The sequence below is a fragment of the Populus euphratica genome, unplaced genomic scaffold, assembly GCF_000495115.2.
Source record: "Populus euphratica unplaced genomic scaffold, PopEup_1.0 scaffold149.1, whole genome shotgun sequence".
NCBI lineage: Eukaryota > Viridiplantae > Streptophyta > Magnoliopsida > Malpighiales > Salicaceae > Populus > Populus euphratica.
The window spans coordinates 32720-47928 of NW_011499946.1; the positions used below are offsets into that span (position 1 = coordinate 32720).

The 15209-nt window shown below is 31.9% G+C and overlaps 2 protein-coding genes across 2 annotated transcripts; both read right to left on the bottom strand.

Annotated features, from left to right (window-relative positions):
• Window positions 1-5107: 5107 nt before the first annotated feature.
• On the bottom strand, window positions 5108-9670 carry LOC105137524 (F-box/LRR-repeat protein At3g48880-like). Its single transcript, XM_011043296.1, has 3 exons — window positions 9466-9670; window positions 8775-9170; window positions 5108-5966 (listed from the first exon to the last, which is right to left on the bottom strand). The coding sequence occupies exons 2-3, from the start codon at window positions 9146-9148 to the stop codon at window positions 5411-5413; spliced, it is 930 nt and encodes a 309-aa protein (XP_011041598.1). The 5' UTR covers window positions 9149-9170; window positions 9466-9670; the 3' UTR covers window positions 5108-5410.
• Window positions 9671-14156: 4486 nt separating this feature from the next.
• LOC105137626 (uncharacterized) lies at window positions 14157-14931 on the bottom strand. Its single transcript, XM_011043433.1, has 3 exons — window positions 14589-14931; window positions 14418-14488; window positions 14157-14252 (listed from the first exon to the last, which is right to left on the bottom strand). The coding sequence occupies exons 1-3, from the start codon at window positions 14929-14931 to the stop codon at window positions 14157-14159; spliced, it is 510 nt and encodes a 169-aa protein (XP_011041735.1).
• Between the last annotated feature and the right edge of the window lie 278 nt (window positions 14932-15209).

Consider the following 15209-nt stretch of genomic DNA (forward strand, 5'->3'; position numbering starts at 1 on the left):
AGAGAGAGAGAGAGAGAGAGAGAGAGAGAGAGAGAGAGAGAGAGAGAGAGAGAGAGAGAGAGAGAGAGAGAGAGAGAGAGAGAGAGAGAGAGAGAGAGAGAGAGAGAGAGAGAGAGAGAGAGAGAGAGAGAGAGAGAGAGAGAGAGAGAGAGAGAGAGAGAGACTTCAGAGCCTTATGGGTTTGGTCTGAAATTATCAATATAAGGAATCAACAATTTGCCATCACATCACTTGAGGTAGATTAAAAAAAAACAATTCTTTTATTTTATGGGAACAAAAATTTTCTTTTAAAGTATTTTTTTTTATATTTTTTATGGGAATTATATATATATATATATGTTTTGGTTCTATTAGAGGATCAAAGATTCCATTGAGATGGGGACTGTTTTTTTGCCCTTTAATTTGATGTCTTATACTTAAAAAATTATCTAATTGGCCTAGTTAGTATTTGCAATCATTTTGATGTATTAGTATAATAATAATTTTTTTAATTTTTTAATATATTTTTAAAAAAACACATTAATAATTTTTTTTAAAAAAAAACATTGATTCTTAATAGTCGAGCACTCATGGTGAAACCTTTAGTTTTTATAGTTAAAATATAAATTGTAATTTAAAAAAATATGGCTAATTACAAATAAATTTTTTATAATTCAGTCATTTTAATTTCTTAAAAAACAAAAATAAAATAAAAAAATAATAATTAAACTATTTTATAATAAACCAAAACAATTATCCTTTTGTTGTTGCCTATTTGGGAAATTGTTAAGCTTTTGATGTTTTTTTTGACATATAAGATAAAATATAATATTTTCACACATTTAAATAAAATTATATCATAAACACCTTTTTATTTAATGAGATCAATGGTTAATTATAAATATTAAAGGTAGAAGACTTAGACTTGACATCTAAATAATAATAATATAATGATATCTTAATATATGTAAAAAAAAATATGTATGTTTTTGTTCACACGTGAATCTTTACTACGGTGCCATTGGCTAATTAGTTATCATAGATATAATGTACATGTATATATGAGTTAAAATATTTGTTTTTATATTAAATTGAGAGACAAGTAGTGTTTGTGGTTTGGGTGGTCCGGTGAGCATGTATGGGATCAAGTTCTTGGTTTTTTTTATATACTCGATGATGAAGGTGTATTTAGAAAACCACTTTGTTAATCTCAGAAGCTGTGGATGAGGAAGCATATACGACAATTGTTAAACAAATACTTTGACACGGGAACTTAACACGGCTATCTTTATAGGCACTCAACAACTACTCACTAAAGTCATGTTTAATTAGATGATAACAAAAATTTCTAGTTTTTTAATGTAAAGAGAAAAAAGAGCTTGAAGAATAAAAAATTAGAAAAACAAGTTCTTTATTGAAAATGTTTCTCCTTCAAGGTCTACCCTTGTAAGGTTCTGCCTTACAACATGACACACAACCTTCATTTATAACACTTTTGAAGCTTTTGCTTACATCATTTATTACATCAGAAATCACTAAAACACACTTAATAATGCACCCTTATGATACAAACGACAAGCTAGTATAATATTAATATCAACCGATAATAGGTTCATGATCTGGAGAAAGATTCTGATTTGATAAGTTATCCTAATCATGAATAGTTTAGACTTATAAGACCAACATATAGTCATCATCTACAATAATTTTCATCTCATATAGTTTTAGAAGTTGTGGGATGCCCAAAATTATCTGCTTGAGTTTTTTATTTTTGTACTGCATTTGCAAGTTGTGGAGATGAACAAAATATTGAAGGTCATGCATATCATAGTCAATTTCTTCATCATGATCTATTTCTTTAGGTCATATTTCATTAGAAATAATATTGTTTTTAAGGCACATTGTTTTTTACAAGATTCTAATATCCAGGAGGTTATCTAAGGGGTTTTTATACAGGGAATATGTATGAGTTTTGTATATTGTAGCCTGTGAAAAACTTATAACCAGATTGTCTGCTGAAGCTTTGAAAGGCCTGTGAAATATGAAAATAGAGAACAAATAGGCAAAAACTTGCTTGACAGACTTATTACGATGTATACTATGATATACTTTAATCCATCAAGTTGGGGCCATTTAATTTTTTCTTGTTAGAGAAAAGAGATCCATTATGTGAGGTTATGGAACCAAGTGAGAAAGTTTAAAGTATAGTAACAAGAGTTTGTTGGGCAGGAAGTCTTGAGAAATCTATAAAAAAAGAAATCAATGGAAAACTCGATAACAATATAGTATAGGTGACACAAATACCATAAAGGTAGAGTTTTTTTATGGAAAATCCAAAAGGTTTAAAGGTGAATAGGTGAATGAAAGGATATTTAGGATGAATGTCTAAGTTTTGGAAACAAAAAAAAGATATATCATAATTGAGAAGAAGGTAATCTTGAAGGCTAAACAGTTTGTTTCTAGTCTACAGGTCAAGAGTGTGGTTAAAAATAATTTCTTGAGCAAGAGAAGGTATATTATTTATAGGGAAGACTTGTTTAGGTGGAGGCAAATTGGAAAAGGAGGCCATAAGAATCAGGGAAATGAGTAGTGTTTGTAATTTGGGTGGTCTAATGAACATGTCTTAGATTAAGTTCTTAATTCTTTTTATATGCTCGATGTTGAAGGTGTACTTGGAAAACCACTCTAGTAATTATACATTAAATACTATTGTAAAGTTAGACATTTTATTGAAATTACGAGAATTTAATTTTTTTATGAATTTTGAGTATTTTACCCTTGACACTTTTTTTCCATTTTTTAAAAATAAATTCTTAAAACATAAGAGAAATAAGTGTTTTTATCAAAACTAGCACAATAATAATAATAAAATTAAACTAGCAGTTGAAATAATAATTCTGAAATTAACATAATTTGATTAATTATGCAGGTGACACTTGTGCATCTCACACAAGCAAAAAAAGATTTTTTTAGCCTATATTTTTATTTAGTCTCTTAATTTTTCTATTTAGTAAAATTTAGTTATATTATTATGATCATCTCATCTATTATTTGGTGTAAAAAAATAACTAGAGATTATATTTATTTTTTAATGAAAGTGCTAAAAAATAATTAATTTTTGCCTAAATTAAATAAAAATAATTTTAATTATTGAAATAATCATAATAATAGAACTAAATTATCTAAACATGAAAATTAAAGGAACAAATGAAAGAAAAAAAAGAAGAAGAATAGGCTAGCATAACAACCAAAGCAAGAGAAAGAAACAAAAAAAAAGAGTCAAGAATATTATAACCACAACAACTCTAATATTATTAAAAAAATCTAGACAATACTAATAAAAAAAAGATACTGATTTCCTTAAAGAAAAAGCAGGTCACACATGTCCACTTATATGAATGATTATGAGGTGTTGTATTGAAAAATTATTTTTTTGCTAGGTCAGAAAATATTATTTTTTTAATGTATTAATTTAGAAAAAACACTTAAGAAATAGACACCACAACTCCAAAATTGAGTTTTTGCATACAGTAGTGAAATAATGAGAGTTAAAAGACGATATTTGATATTGTGGAAGAAATTATTTTTTAAAATATTTTTTATTTAAAAATATATTAAAATAATATTTTTTTATAATTTATTTTTAATAACAACACATAAAAATAATAAAAAAATAAAAAATTTATTTAAATAAAAAAAATTAAATGCTATTAAAAAATATATGCAACCACATTTTCAAGCACCCGTACACCCTGGATACTTAAATTTGCAGCAAATGTTCTTCCACGCTACCTATCCACACATTTTCGGAGACTTTAAAACTAATTTTTTATGTATAAATTATGGAAAATCAAATAAATGATCTTCAAATTGTTTCTTACATGGAAGTTTTAAAATTTAAAAAACAATTAAATTTGACTTGCTTTGACTTACTAATCCCTTTTCTAACAAGAAATTAAATCAGCATTTCCAAAAAATAATTCTTTTTAATTCTAATTTTAATCGGTAACGTAGATAACACTACTCATCTTATCATAAATAAAACTTGTTATCTTATCATCTAAGTTAATGCTTTGATGATCATGATTAATCCATTGTGTATGATTTATTTTATTAAAGTAATAATACAATGCATGTATTTTTTTGTAAAAAATATATCAAATTATAATTTTTAACAATTTTTTCAATGTTTTTAGCATCATTATTTTCAAATCTAAATATACCTTGAAAAATAATTTCAAATATATCATTAAATACAATCTAAGTAATGGATGGCAAATAAATCCAGTATTTAGTATTGGAGTGAATAATTTTTTTAATTAAAAATATATAAGTTTTTTAATTTTTTATATTAACACATCAAAATTATTAAAAATACTTGAAAAAAGTAAACTAAAAAACATTTTTGTGAAAGTCACCAAAACAAAGGTCAGAAAATAACACATCACAGCTTTGAACTTTTTATCCTTCGATCACCTGTCAAGCAAACTTCTTGTAAGACCGGTAGTTGCCAAATGCCAACCAAGTTTGTCCAAAAGGTGGTTATGTCCTCTTTTCTTTTCTGTTCTTTTTGTTTTTTATTTATTTTTATTTGTGTCAATGGGAATCCCTATAAAAAAAGAAACTGAATAATGCAAATTGCTCATCAATCCATGACTAAGAAAAAAAGAAAGAAACAAAAAAGATGGACACCATTATACAATTACAGTGAGGACTTTAAAGGGTTTGGAATTTGACTGTTGAACTGGAAAATGGCAAAAACTTGGATATTCAAAGATCACGCAGAGAAAATTGTAGGAGGAAATCATGTCTATACAAGACCAGTTCAAGCCGCAAGTTATAGCCCTTGCATCTGAATAAAGTAATGAACAAAAATCTATAATCAAACCACAAAAATCACTTGATTTTATATTCGAAGCTGACAAGATCATATAAACAGATGAGCCTAAATTCAGTGTCCGTAAAGGTTCATGATTTCACAAATCTAAGGTTAAAAGTGGACAGGGAAATTCTTAGAGATCAGGCAACACATCAAAACACTCCTATCTTGATAAGGAAAAGAATTAAATAATTTCGTGAGGTAGCTAAAAGGTACAAAATATATTATATATTCAAAAAAGGAAACAAAAACCATAAATAAAAAAAGAGGGTGCCCTAGGAACAACTAAAAAAATTGCAATTTATCATGTATATATATACATTTATCAGCAGTAACAGCAAATCTTCAGCCCCTCCACAACCACCCAGAGTTTGGCATTTTATCACCACAACCAACATAAAATAGACAGAATGCCCTTAGTTGCTTCCTCCAACGTTGTCTTCTTCTGTTCCTGGTATGCAGTGAAAGAATAACCAAGAAAAAGGATACGTGGACATATAGTGGTGGAACTTGTAGCACGCTATAATTTGGTCTGGTCTTAAAATGCTCAAATCAAAGAGCAAGAGAGCTGATCTCATCTTCCTTCCACAGCCCTTCGTCGTACTTGTACCACCGCATGAGCCCTTCGTCATTTCTTGTTTTTTGGCACATGATGCAAGTGTCACTCATGCAGGCTAAGAAGTAGCGTAAATGAGAAGCCTTCTCCAGGATAGTTTTATCAAGCTGCCTAACAATTCTTCTTGGTGCGGGAGGTGTTGGGACTTCTATTAGAAGGCAATGCGATATGTTGAGCACTTCTAGGCAACACATATTATCCAAGATGAAGATCAATGTGTCCTTATATAGCATTGAGCATCGAAGGCTCAAAACTTTCAATGTTGGAAGATAGGTAACAAGGGAGGAAGCGAAATAAATGTCAAACGGGCCCATGATCTTGAGTTCACTGAATTTCCTGCAATTAGTAGCAATTGCCTGAACAAGAAGAGGGGAATCCACTATGCTTGGCATTGTCAGGGATTCAAGATCCTTCCACAGCTTAATAGCTTCAATCATTTTATTCTCTACTCGATTCCATGCTGGCAAAACAAGTCTTTTAAGGCGTGGGCACCTGGACAGAGGAAAACAGTCAATTATATCAATGTTATTGTCCCTGGCACAGTGTTGCCTATTCTCCAAAAAGAAGGGGAAAAGTCAAAAAGAGAACAAATACTAAAGACATCCTTGTAACATCCAGTAGCATATAAAATTACACCTATATTCTTACAGCGAGTGGGGAAAAAAATAAAACTTCATCCAAGCTGGCTGCATGGCATCATGTAACTTAAAATTATGTTGGTAATATCTGTGGTTCGTAAACAATTATGATATGATAATTGTTCCTAGGCAATAAAACAGAGGTCCTATAATTTTTTTTTAAAAAAAGATGTTCGCAACAGAAAAAAGTAATTCGTGCTCATTAAAATGCAAATGAAAGGTGATGCTTCCGTGAAAAATTATTTTATGATGAATGTTCCATAATTCCACATTGATCATGTACAATCACAAATAAGTGATTCCCTTTACAGCATAAATTGCTACTAAGAACTACATACACCACATTTAGCATATAAACTATAATCCAGCTGGACAATACTAGTCCACAAACTTTTTCAAGCACTCCACAAACATTTTTAAGCACTCACCCCTTCAAACCATAGTGTTATTTTTACAAGCTGTTTCCAATGGACCCCCAGCAATAACTGCCCCAGCTGAAACATCATTAAACAGTTTTTCATACTTTATTGACATCTTTTAGCTTGGTACTCATATCTTAGGTTTATTTTAAAGTCTTTACAGATACAGAGGACCCCCTTTGCATAAGAAACCAACAATAGTGAATAGCTTGGTTAACCTCTGTATTCTTAGTCTACTAGTTAAGAATCTCAATAGCAAACAGATACAGAGGACCCCCTTTGCATAAGAAACCAACAATAGTGGATAGCTTGGTTAACCTCTGTATTCTTAGTCTACTAGTTAAGAATCTCACAAGAATATAACAGCAATGGGATCTGTGCTAATAACAGCTATGCCAATTATCAGACACTCCAGGGAGAATAAATTACTAAATAGTTTGAATCTAATCAACCATAACCTTACACAGCTTTTTAGCAAAAGAAGCATCATATTATATTTTGATCTACCATTCTACCTCAAAAAAGCCATATCATATCATTAGAAACCATTCACTTCATATTTTCACCATGTTCAATATATTAAAATGCCCTAAAACAACATAAGGGATGCTATTTGTAAGACTACAACATTCCTTCAACCTCATTCATGAGTTTCTCCCTGTTTTTGCCACTATTTGATGCATATATGAATCCTGAAACAAATTGCCATCATTTGCTTTGCTAACAATCAGATGTAAAATCTGCTAATCCACTTTCAGCATTGTACTCACCACTTTACTATCCCAAGAGAGTCACATGTCCAACCACTAGAAACCTGAAAATAAACAATTATAAAAAAGCGCCCAGGAAGTACATCTATAGAATCCCTATTCAGTCGTAAATTCTAGTTTCAACAATACATTTGACCTTTATTTATATCTTCAGACTGCCTTATTACCTCTACTTCAAAGGGGCCAGCACTCCCCTTATTCCAGGCAGCTATATTTTTCACTTGACCCCTTTTTTTTTTTTGTTAAAGTGATTGATAATATAGCAAAAAACTAACCATTCTATGAATTATGACCAAACAAATTACTATCTACAGCTGTGCAGTTTCCATGCTTTAACATTGTTGTGAAAGAAATCATCCTCAACCATATCTAAAGTATTGAACTTGTTCAATTCATCTATAATCCACTACTACCTCCAAAGACACATTGTCACAAGAAGCTTTCAATCTCTATCCAGTAGCTGCACCCAGATATAGAATTACTGAATACCAAGCATTCCAAAAAGTATAACTTAGTCACTCTGAGTCTGGAGTGTGATGCTGCATTGAACAGGGCACATCTCAACTCAAGTCCAAATCTGTGATAACTTACATTTTAACAACACTTCTGGCCTCTATTTTGAAGTTAACAGCTTATTTATACCAGCCAAGTATCAGCTTCAATAATTCAAGGCGGGTTGCTTTAACTTGATACGTTGACAATACCTCTAAAACCACTTCTGTATTTAGCCATAAGCAACCAACTATACAATTTACAAGGTTAAGAAGCCCTTTCATACCAAGCATGTCTTCTAACTCCAAGGGGCAACTATCCCTTTTCTCAGTTCTGGATGGGCATATCCAACTCATCCAATCATACCAGTTGTGACATCATTACTAACTTAAAACTTTTGAGTTCTGACTACCTCATTCTCCTCTGTTGACAGATTTCACCTGATGCCACCACTCCTCAGCTCAGAGAATTTGCGATAGCCTCTCTTGTCATTCCAATGAAATCAGTCACACGGACTTCTCATTAACATTCTTAGATCACTTGCAGTAGCCTCTCTACCCCAAACCAACCTGTAATAAATATATTAACAAGACCTTCATGGGGCACTCAATTACTTTTTGCAACAAGTTTGAGCCACTGAATGAACCAACCATCAGGTGCACATTTTGCCTCTCACATCTCCCCCATTTTTTATTCAATTAGCACATGTCCTTCAATATCTAATCCACCACCTTTTAACAAATTGCATCTTCAAACTCTACTCCCAAATTTGATTAGATTGGTCACAGCAACTCCCATCAATCATCATCAAATACCCCGATCCTAGAATCACCTAGAGTACAACCTCTAGTATTCAAAATTCATCATCTTATACTCTTAGATTGCATATCAATTATAAAACCATCACCATGAAAGGACACAGACATTATCAGAAACTTAAACAAAAATTTAAAACATAAAAATCCACAAATAAAAAGTTACCTTTGAGCAGTATAAGTCAAGTGGTCCTCGCTCACATACAAATTGAAGTGAAAGAACAACGATGTTATATTTTCACGGCTGAGACTTAATGCAATCTTCAAGAATTGAGTCAATGTCTTATCAGAGTCACCATGCACATACACATAAGGTTCTAATGGGATTTTGATGAAATTAGATTTCAACATGGACAAATCAAGAGTTCTCCACAGAAAAGGATCACAAGCAGCCAAGCGCCACGTGCTACAAACATGAGCAATGCCTGAAGTTAATTCAAACACAGTCAATGACTGAAATATCTTCACCAAGATATCAATGTCCATGTCCTCCCATCTCCTCCTCACAGTTCCACACTCTCCTATTTCACGAAATTCCATTGCTTCACAACAAAAGAAAAACCTACAGAAGAGAAACAAAAAGGGAATCGTGAAAAACCACAAGAATTCAAGAATCAATCCCAAAAATCGAATCTTTTGAACTCCAAAAACACAAAGAACCCACAATTCAAGTACAAAAGATCAACTAGAAAAGATTTGGATAGCCCCCCACGTGCATCTACAATTATCTTGTCCAGATCACAACACTCCAAATATTATATCAAGATTAATAATTTATGACCCTCTACGATCCAAAATGGATCTGGGATCTGCAGAAACATAAAAGGGAGTAAGCAGAAGAAGGTAACAGCAAATACCTGGGAAATTGAGACTTCTAAAGTTAGATTCTTGCCCGACTCCAGAGGATAATAATAAATAATGTCTGAAATGGTTAGGTTTTCCTGAAACAAACAGGAAAGAATCAGATGGGAGAGGCTGTAATTTTACCCTAAAAGCCTTGCGTTCATTTCATAACGTTTGCCTCTCTGCAAAATAATCGAACTTTACATGGGACATACAGGTTTGCTTGTAGAGTGGTGACAGACCAATCCTCTTCCTGTCAATTCATGGGGTTAGTGGAGCATTCGGTATCCCTACTTACAGTATCGTTTTATTTTGGTCCCTGTACTATTTGGTACCATTGTTGACATTTGAGATAAAGGAAAGGATCAATTGGATTACAAAAATAACATAAAATTGTCGTAGGAGGAAAAGGTAAGCAGAATAACATAAAATTGCATCGTTTATTGTAAAGAGACTACACGATGCCCAAGAACGTTTTCAACTGTGCTGAGGATCTTAGCAGAATGCGGTGAACGGAGATGGATAAAAGGTCATCTCACCTGCACAGGTTAGCTTACAATTGCAATAAAGGCATATACAGCTGATCAAGGTGCTCCAACCATTGCATAAAGGGTATTAATTTAATCATAGTTTTGGATAATTTCACAGCATCTGCACTCAACTACTCGTAAATTTAAAGAAAGAAAAATCAATTAGCAAGTAAGATTATACCTAAGTGGTGGAAAGAATTTGTTTTTTTTTAGTATCTAGGTTCGAGTCATCCTCGCGGTACATTACTTGTTCATTAGACTTGTAGGATGTTCAGTGGACTGTGGAATTAGTCGTGGTGCGCGTAAACTGAACCGAACACCCCACATAAATAAAAAAAAATCAATTGAAATAAGAGAAAAACTAAGACTCGTAAATTTCTCCTATTTTTTATTATTTATTATGTTTATGTTTGAAATTTTTTTTTTATTAGATATTAATCTAGTTAGTTAAACAAGTATTTCCCTCGTTATCATTATAGCTTGGACAAAAAAAACTTTGAAATATAAAAAATAATATTTAGATTGTAAAAAATATTTTAATATCAGAAATTATAATTTAACTTTTTGTACTTAAAACAAGTTTTAAATTGAATTGCAGAGTTTAAGGTAGTTGATATAGCATAGATTATTTTAAAAAAATATCGTTGTTCATCAATCTATAATTTGAATTATAAACTTTTTTAGATCAAATTAATTTTTATTTTGTTACATAATAAAAAAACAAGAAAATATATTTATTATTAATCCAATATTAAATAATAAAATTTAATAAAATTTTTACATTAAAAAAATAAAATTAAAAAAATATAAAATGCCCGGAAAAAAACCTTAAAGGGCCAATAAAAAAATAGTTCAAGACACGGCATAATATTTTATTTTTTTTGTTCATCCCTTCTATTTCTTTTTTAAAAAATATGCAAACTTAAAAGGAAATATTGTCGCCATTAAAATGATTAAATAAATTTATTTAATGAATAGTTAAACTGACCTACTTCTTTTAATTGTGTTTATAATTATCATCCAAGATCTGATATTTAAAAAAATACATTAAATGATCATATGATATAAAACCAAAATGATACATAAATATAACGAGACACAACCAAGTTCTGATAGATGGATGGTTGGTTTCCTTGAAACTAAAACCTTCATGACTAATACAACTTCTCAAAATCTCCGTAAATTTTTGTTTGTCAAAGAAATGTCTAACCAAAACGCTTGTAAATTGTGATTGTGATGTAAACGGTCAAAAGAATAATGTCAAAAGCTTTACTTAATATCTTAAATTCTTGTCTAAAATGGTTTTTTTACATGATATTTGATGATCAAAGCTCAAATCTCTGTTAAAACCTGAAAAACTTTCACCCAGTTTCTGCTATGGTACCGCAACTTTCTCATGTCCCAAGAAGGCGCGCGCGATGTTCTCCAAACGTCCAAGGCAAACTGAGCTTTCAATCGTGCAAAAGCCAACGTTTTCAGGTTGTTCCATCAATTGAGAAGTGGACTTGCAGAGATGTCAATGATCATGGCATTGCACATGATGTGCACGGTCCCACTTGGCATGGCGATGAAATAGTTCTTCACTCCTGGACTTAGCGTGGATTCAGCTTTGAAATCTCAAGTTTTGGCAGAGAGTTTTTGTAGAATGGGGCCAATTTCTGAGTGATCAAGTTTTTGTAGAATAGAGCTTCTCCATAAAATGCTTATACAACCTGTCCGATAACAGGGGATATTTTAGGTTTCCATCACTATCTTTGAAACCTGCAAATTTCAGTTTTTTCAACTTGACCCACCGATTGTGTAGGAGATCTTCATAAGTGTCAGAAATCCTTTTGCTATGCATGCTGTTTATGGTACCTCATAGAAAGAAAAAGAAATGCTTCTTCACCATTGAACTTTGCAAGGAGGATTCGGCATTGATTATTTACAGACAAGCTGTATCTTAAGATCTCGTTCTCCACATTGGAGCTCTCATTGCTTTGAATTGCAGACTTGGTTTTGCACTAGCATGTCTTATTCTCCTCCTGCATATCTGAAAATTTAGAGAAAGAATTGTCGTTTTTGTACGACGTCACGATGATTATCCTCTTGAATCAAGATTATTGGGAATGATATGGGGGAAATGATAAAGAATTCTTGTCATTTCTCACTTAAAAAAAGGATAAGAATTATTATTTATTAATTTGATCACTAAAAATTCTATATTTAGACACATTTGTTTCTATATTTAGTAAAAATGTTCTGTTTTTTATCGTAACTATTTTTGTAATTATAACCCTTTTAGTGTCAAGTAATGGTAAAATACAATTTTTTATCTTAATCTCATATTTATTTTCCAATAATTATCCTAAACTCAATATGTTACTTTTAATCGTTGGTATATAATAGACATTATCAATAAATTGATAACTTTTATCTGTCAAATTAATCAAAATCATATACTTTTTTTTTATGACAATCTTTGAATGATCCTCAAATGTGACATTACCTTTAATTTTTTTATCAAATTCCATGAACTTATCTTTGGCTTCACACATATAATTGCTAGCTTCATTGTCTAGATACCATATATTCTCTTCATCTTACATTCTCTTATTATGCATTAGTAGTAGGTGGCTTCCTTCTCTTCTTGTATCATAGAATTTGTATTCTCCTCAACCCTTTTAGTAGGACTCTAGCAATCCCTAGTATAATGACATGTTTTTTGACAATTATAATATTTAACTTTTGATTAGTCAAACCTAGATCTTAATTGTCACTGTCAGTGTAACTGATCGACCAATTTACTTCTTATGGTTGACCAGTTAAAATATTATGGCTGTCTTCACCTCATCTTTTAAATTTACCTCTTGTTTCTCTTTTTTTGCTTTGTTCATGTCCTTTATCCCCTTAGGAATACTATATTGTTTTGAAAAAAGTGTCTGTGTACCTACATCCTTTTAAATCTCATTGACTCTTTTTTTATGGGCTTGGAATTTTTCCATGAGATTTTGTATTGAAGGAACATCTACATTTTGCAATTCCTCTATCATGATCACAACATAATGAAACTTTTTTTGCAATGAGCGTATAATCTTCTTTACAACACGTGTCTTTTCCATCTTCTCTTCATATCTTTTCATTTGATTATATATAATTAATATTTTTGCAAAATATTCTGAAATATTTTTTGATTCAAACATGTGTAATTTTTCAAAGTCACCACATAACTTTTATAAACGTATATTTTTCACATTATTAGTTTATTAGTTTGATTCTTGCAAAACTTCCTATGTTTACTTAGCGGTGATTGACCACTATTTTGATAGTGACATCATTCAGATATTAGTGGATAATTGTTAGTGTTTATTGATCTTTCTTTCATGCCTTTTGGATGAAGTCAATGTTGCTTCATTTATAAGCTCCTTAAAGTCCTTTTCAGCTGTCTTTTATACATCTTGAGAACCTAACTAAGTTTTATTAGAATACACTAAGTTTTATAGTTGTTTTTTGTCAGTATAGAGGATACTAAAGTGAAAATTTTAGATTGACGTTGGAAGTAAAGCACGTGTGATATAAAATCAATACAATAATGCAAGGTAAGAACTCAAGAATAAGAAGATTGAGAGGGATGTACACTTTTATTAAGTGTTTCTCTTTAAACTTTCTTTACTATTCTTTCTCTTTTATACTTATAAATAGTGTTAAATTGTAAGTTTTTTTATAGGCATAAATTCCTAAATAATCAAGTAATTAAACTAATATAAAAAAATTATAATATGAATAAAAATTATATTTTATTGATTAAACCGATCAACCGTTTTTAAATTTTTTAGAATGTAAAATCTGGTTTACTTTCACCATCTTGACCATCTACAAATAATATGTTGTGATGGTGACCTTCGTACACTTTATGGCGGATATCATCACTGGACATTCAACATCCATGTCGAATTTGCAGAAGTTAGAAGAGTAGGTGAAACCAGAACTGTAACGATAACGAACTTTGCATTCTGGTCTAGGTTGGCGTTGAATCGGAGAGTATAAAGTTAGAGAATGGTGTGGATGGAATGGGTGATGTATTTTCTGAGGCAAATTAAAGCATGAGTTATGGAGCAAAAACTTGTTTTTGCTGCTGCGGCAGACATGTCTGACCTGAGCAGTGCTTCTGGCAAGCAGAGCAGAGAATTTCATCATCATGCTTTATCTCCATAAGCTTCAAGGGATGCCCATAGCTGAAACGGTGAAACTGTTGCTGACCTCGGGATTCCAGGAAGAGAGGATACAGTGCACTGCTCAGGTCATAAGAAATCATAAGCAAGGCTCACAGAGGTAGGAGTAGAAATCGTAAGAATCGCCACAGGCGTTGCAGTTAGACTCTTCCTTATCGATGCTCAATGTAAGAAGGCAAGGGTGATAAAAGTGCTGGAGTGTTGTTGGCAACTGAAACTCAGCACATGATCGGTGCAGATAGAAGATGCAGAGATCGCAGCCATATAGCGCGCCAGAGGAGGGTTCTCCACATATCCTGCAGGAAACACCATCACCATCATTGTCATAATTATCCTGCCTTTTCTGAGTAGCTACTAATGGACGAAAGTTAGTTAAATGGTGAAGTAGATCTTGACCTTCAATTATGGCCAGTTTCTGAAAAGCACGTTTTAAATCCAGATCGAAGTTGCAATTTTGACAGTGAAAAGAAAACCCAAAATGATTTTCGCTATAGACAAGGCATTTAATTAAAAGGTGATCCATCCCATTTGTCTTAACCAAAGTGAGACGGTGCTGGTGGTAAGGATCTTGGAATTCCTGCGGAAACTCTACACAGGATTCGTGTATGTTGAACGCACATTCGCTGCAAGTGGAGGTTGTGCCCTGGAAGAACTCCCCGCATGCTTCGCATCGAATCAGCACAAACGTCACCTCATTTTTCATCAATGGATGCTGGTGGATCAAACCTCTATACTCCATCTCTGCTTCTCTCTCAAACACAACAACAAAGTTTTTCCTTCTCCGATTTCTTTATTTGTTGGATCTAGTCTGAATGACCTGAGAAGGGATGGCTTCACTGCCTCTCCAATTTTTATTTACTTAGCATAGACCTTTCTCTTGATGGCAGAGTCCCAGTAGGTAACTTCTCACAGCCGACTTGCAATTACAAATAAGAACAGAAAACTCTACTTGCTAATATTATATAATTAACACAAACATTTCCCCTTTCTTGTCTACAAAAGACACTGAAATTTTTA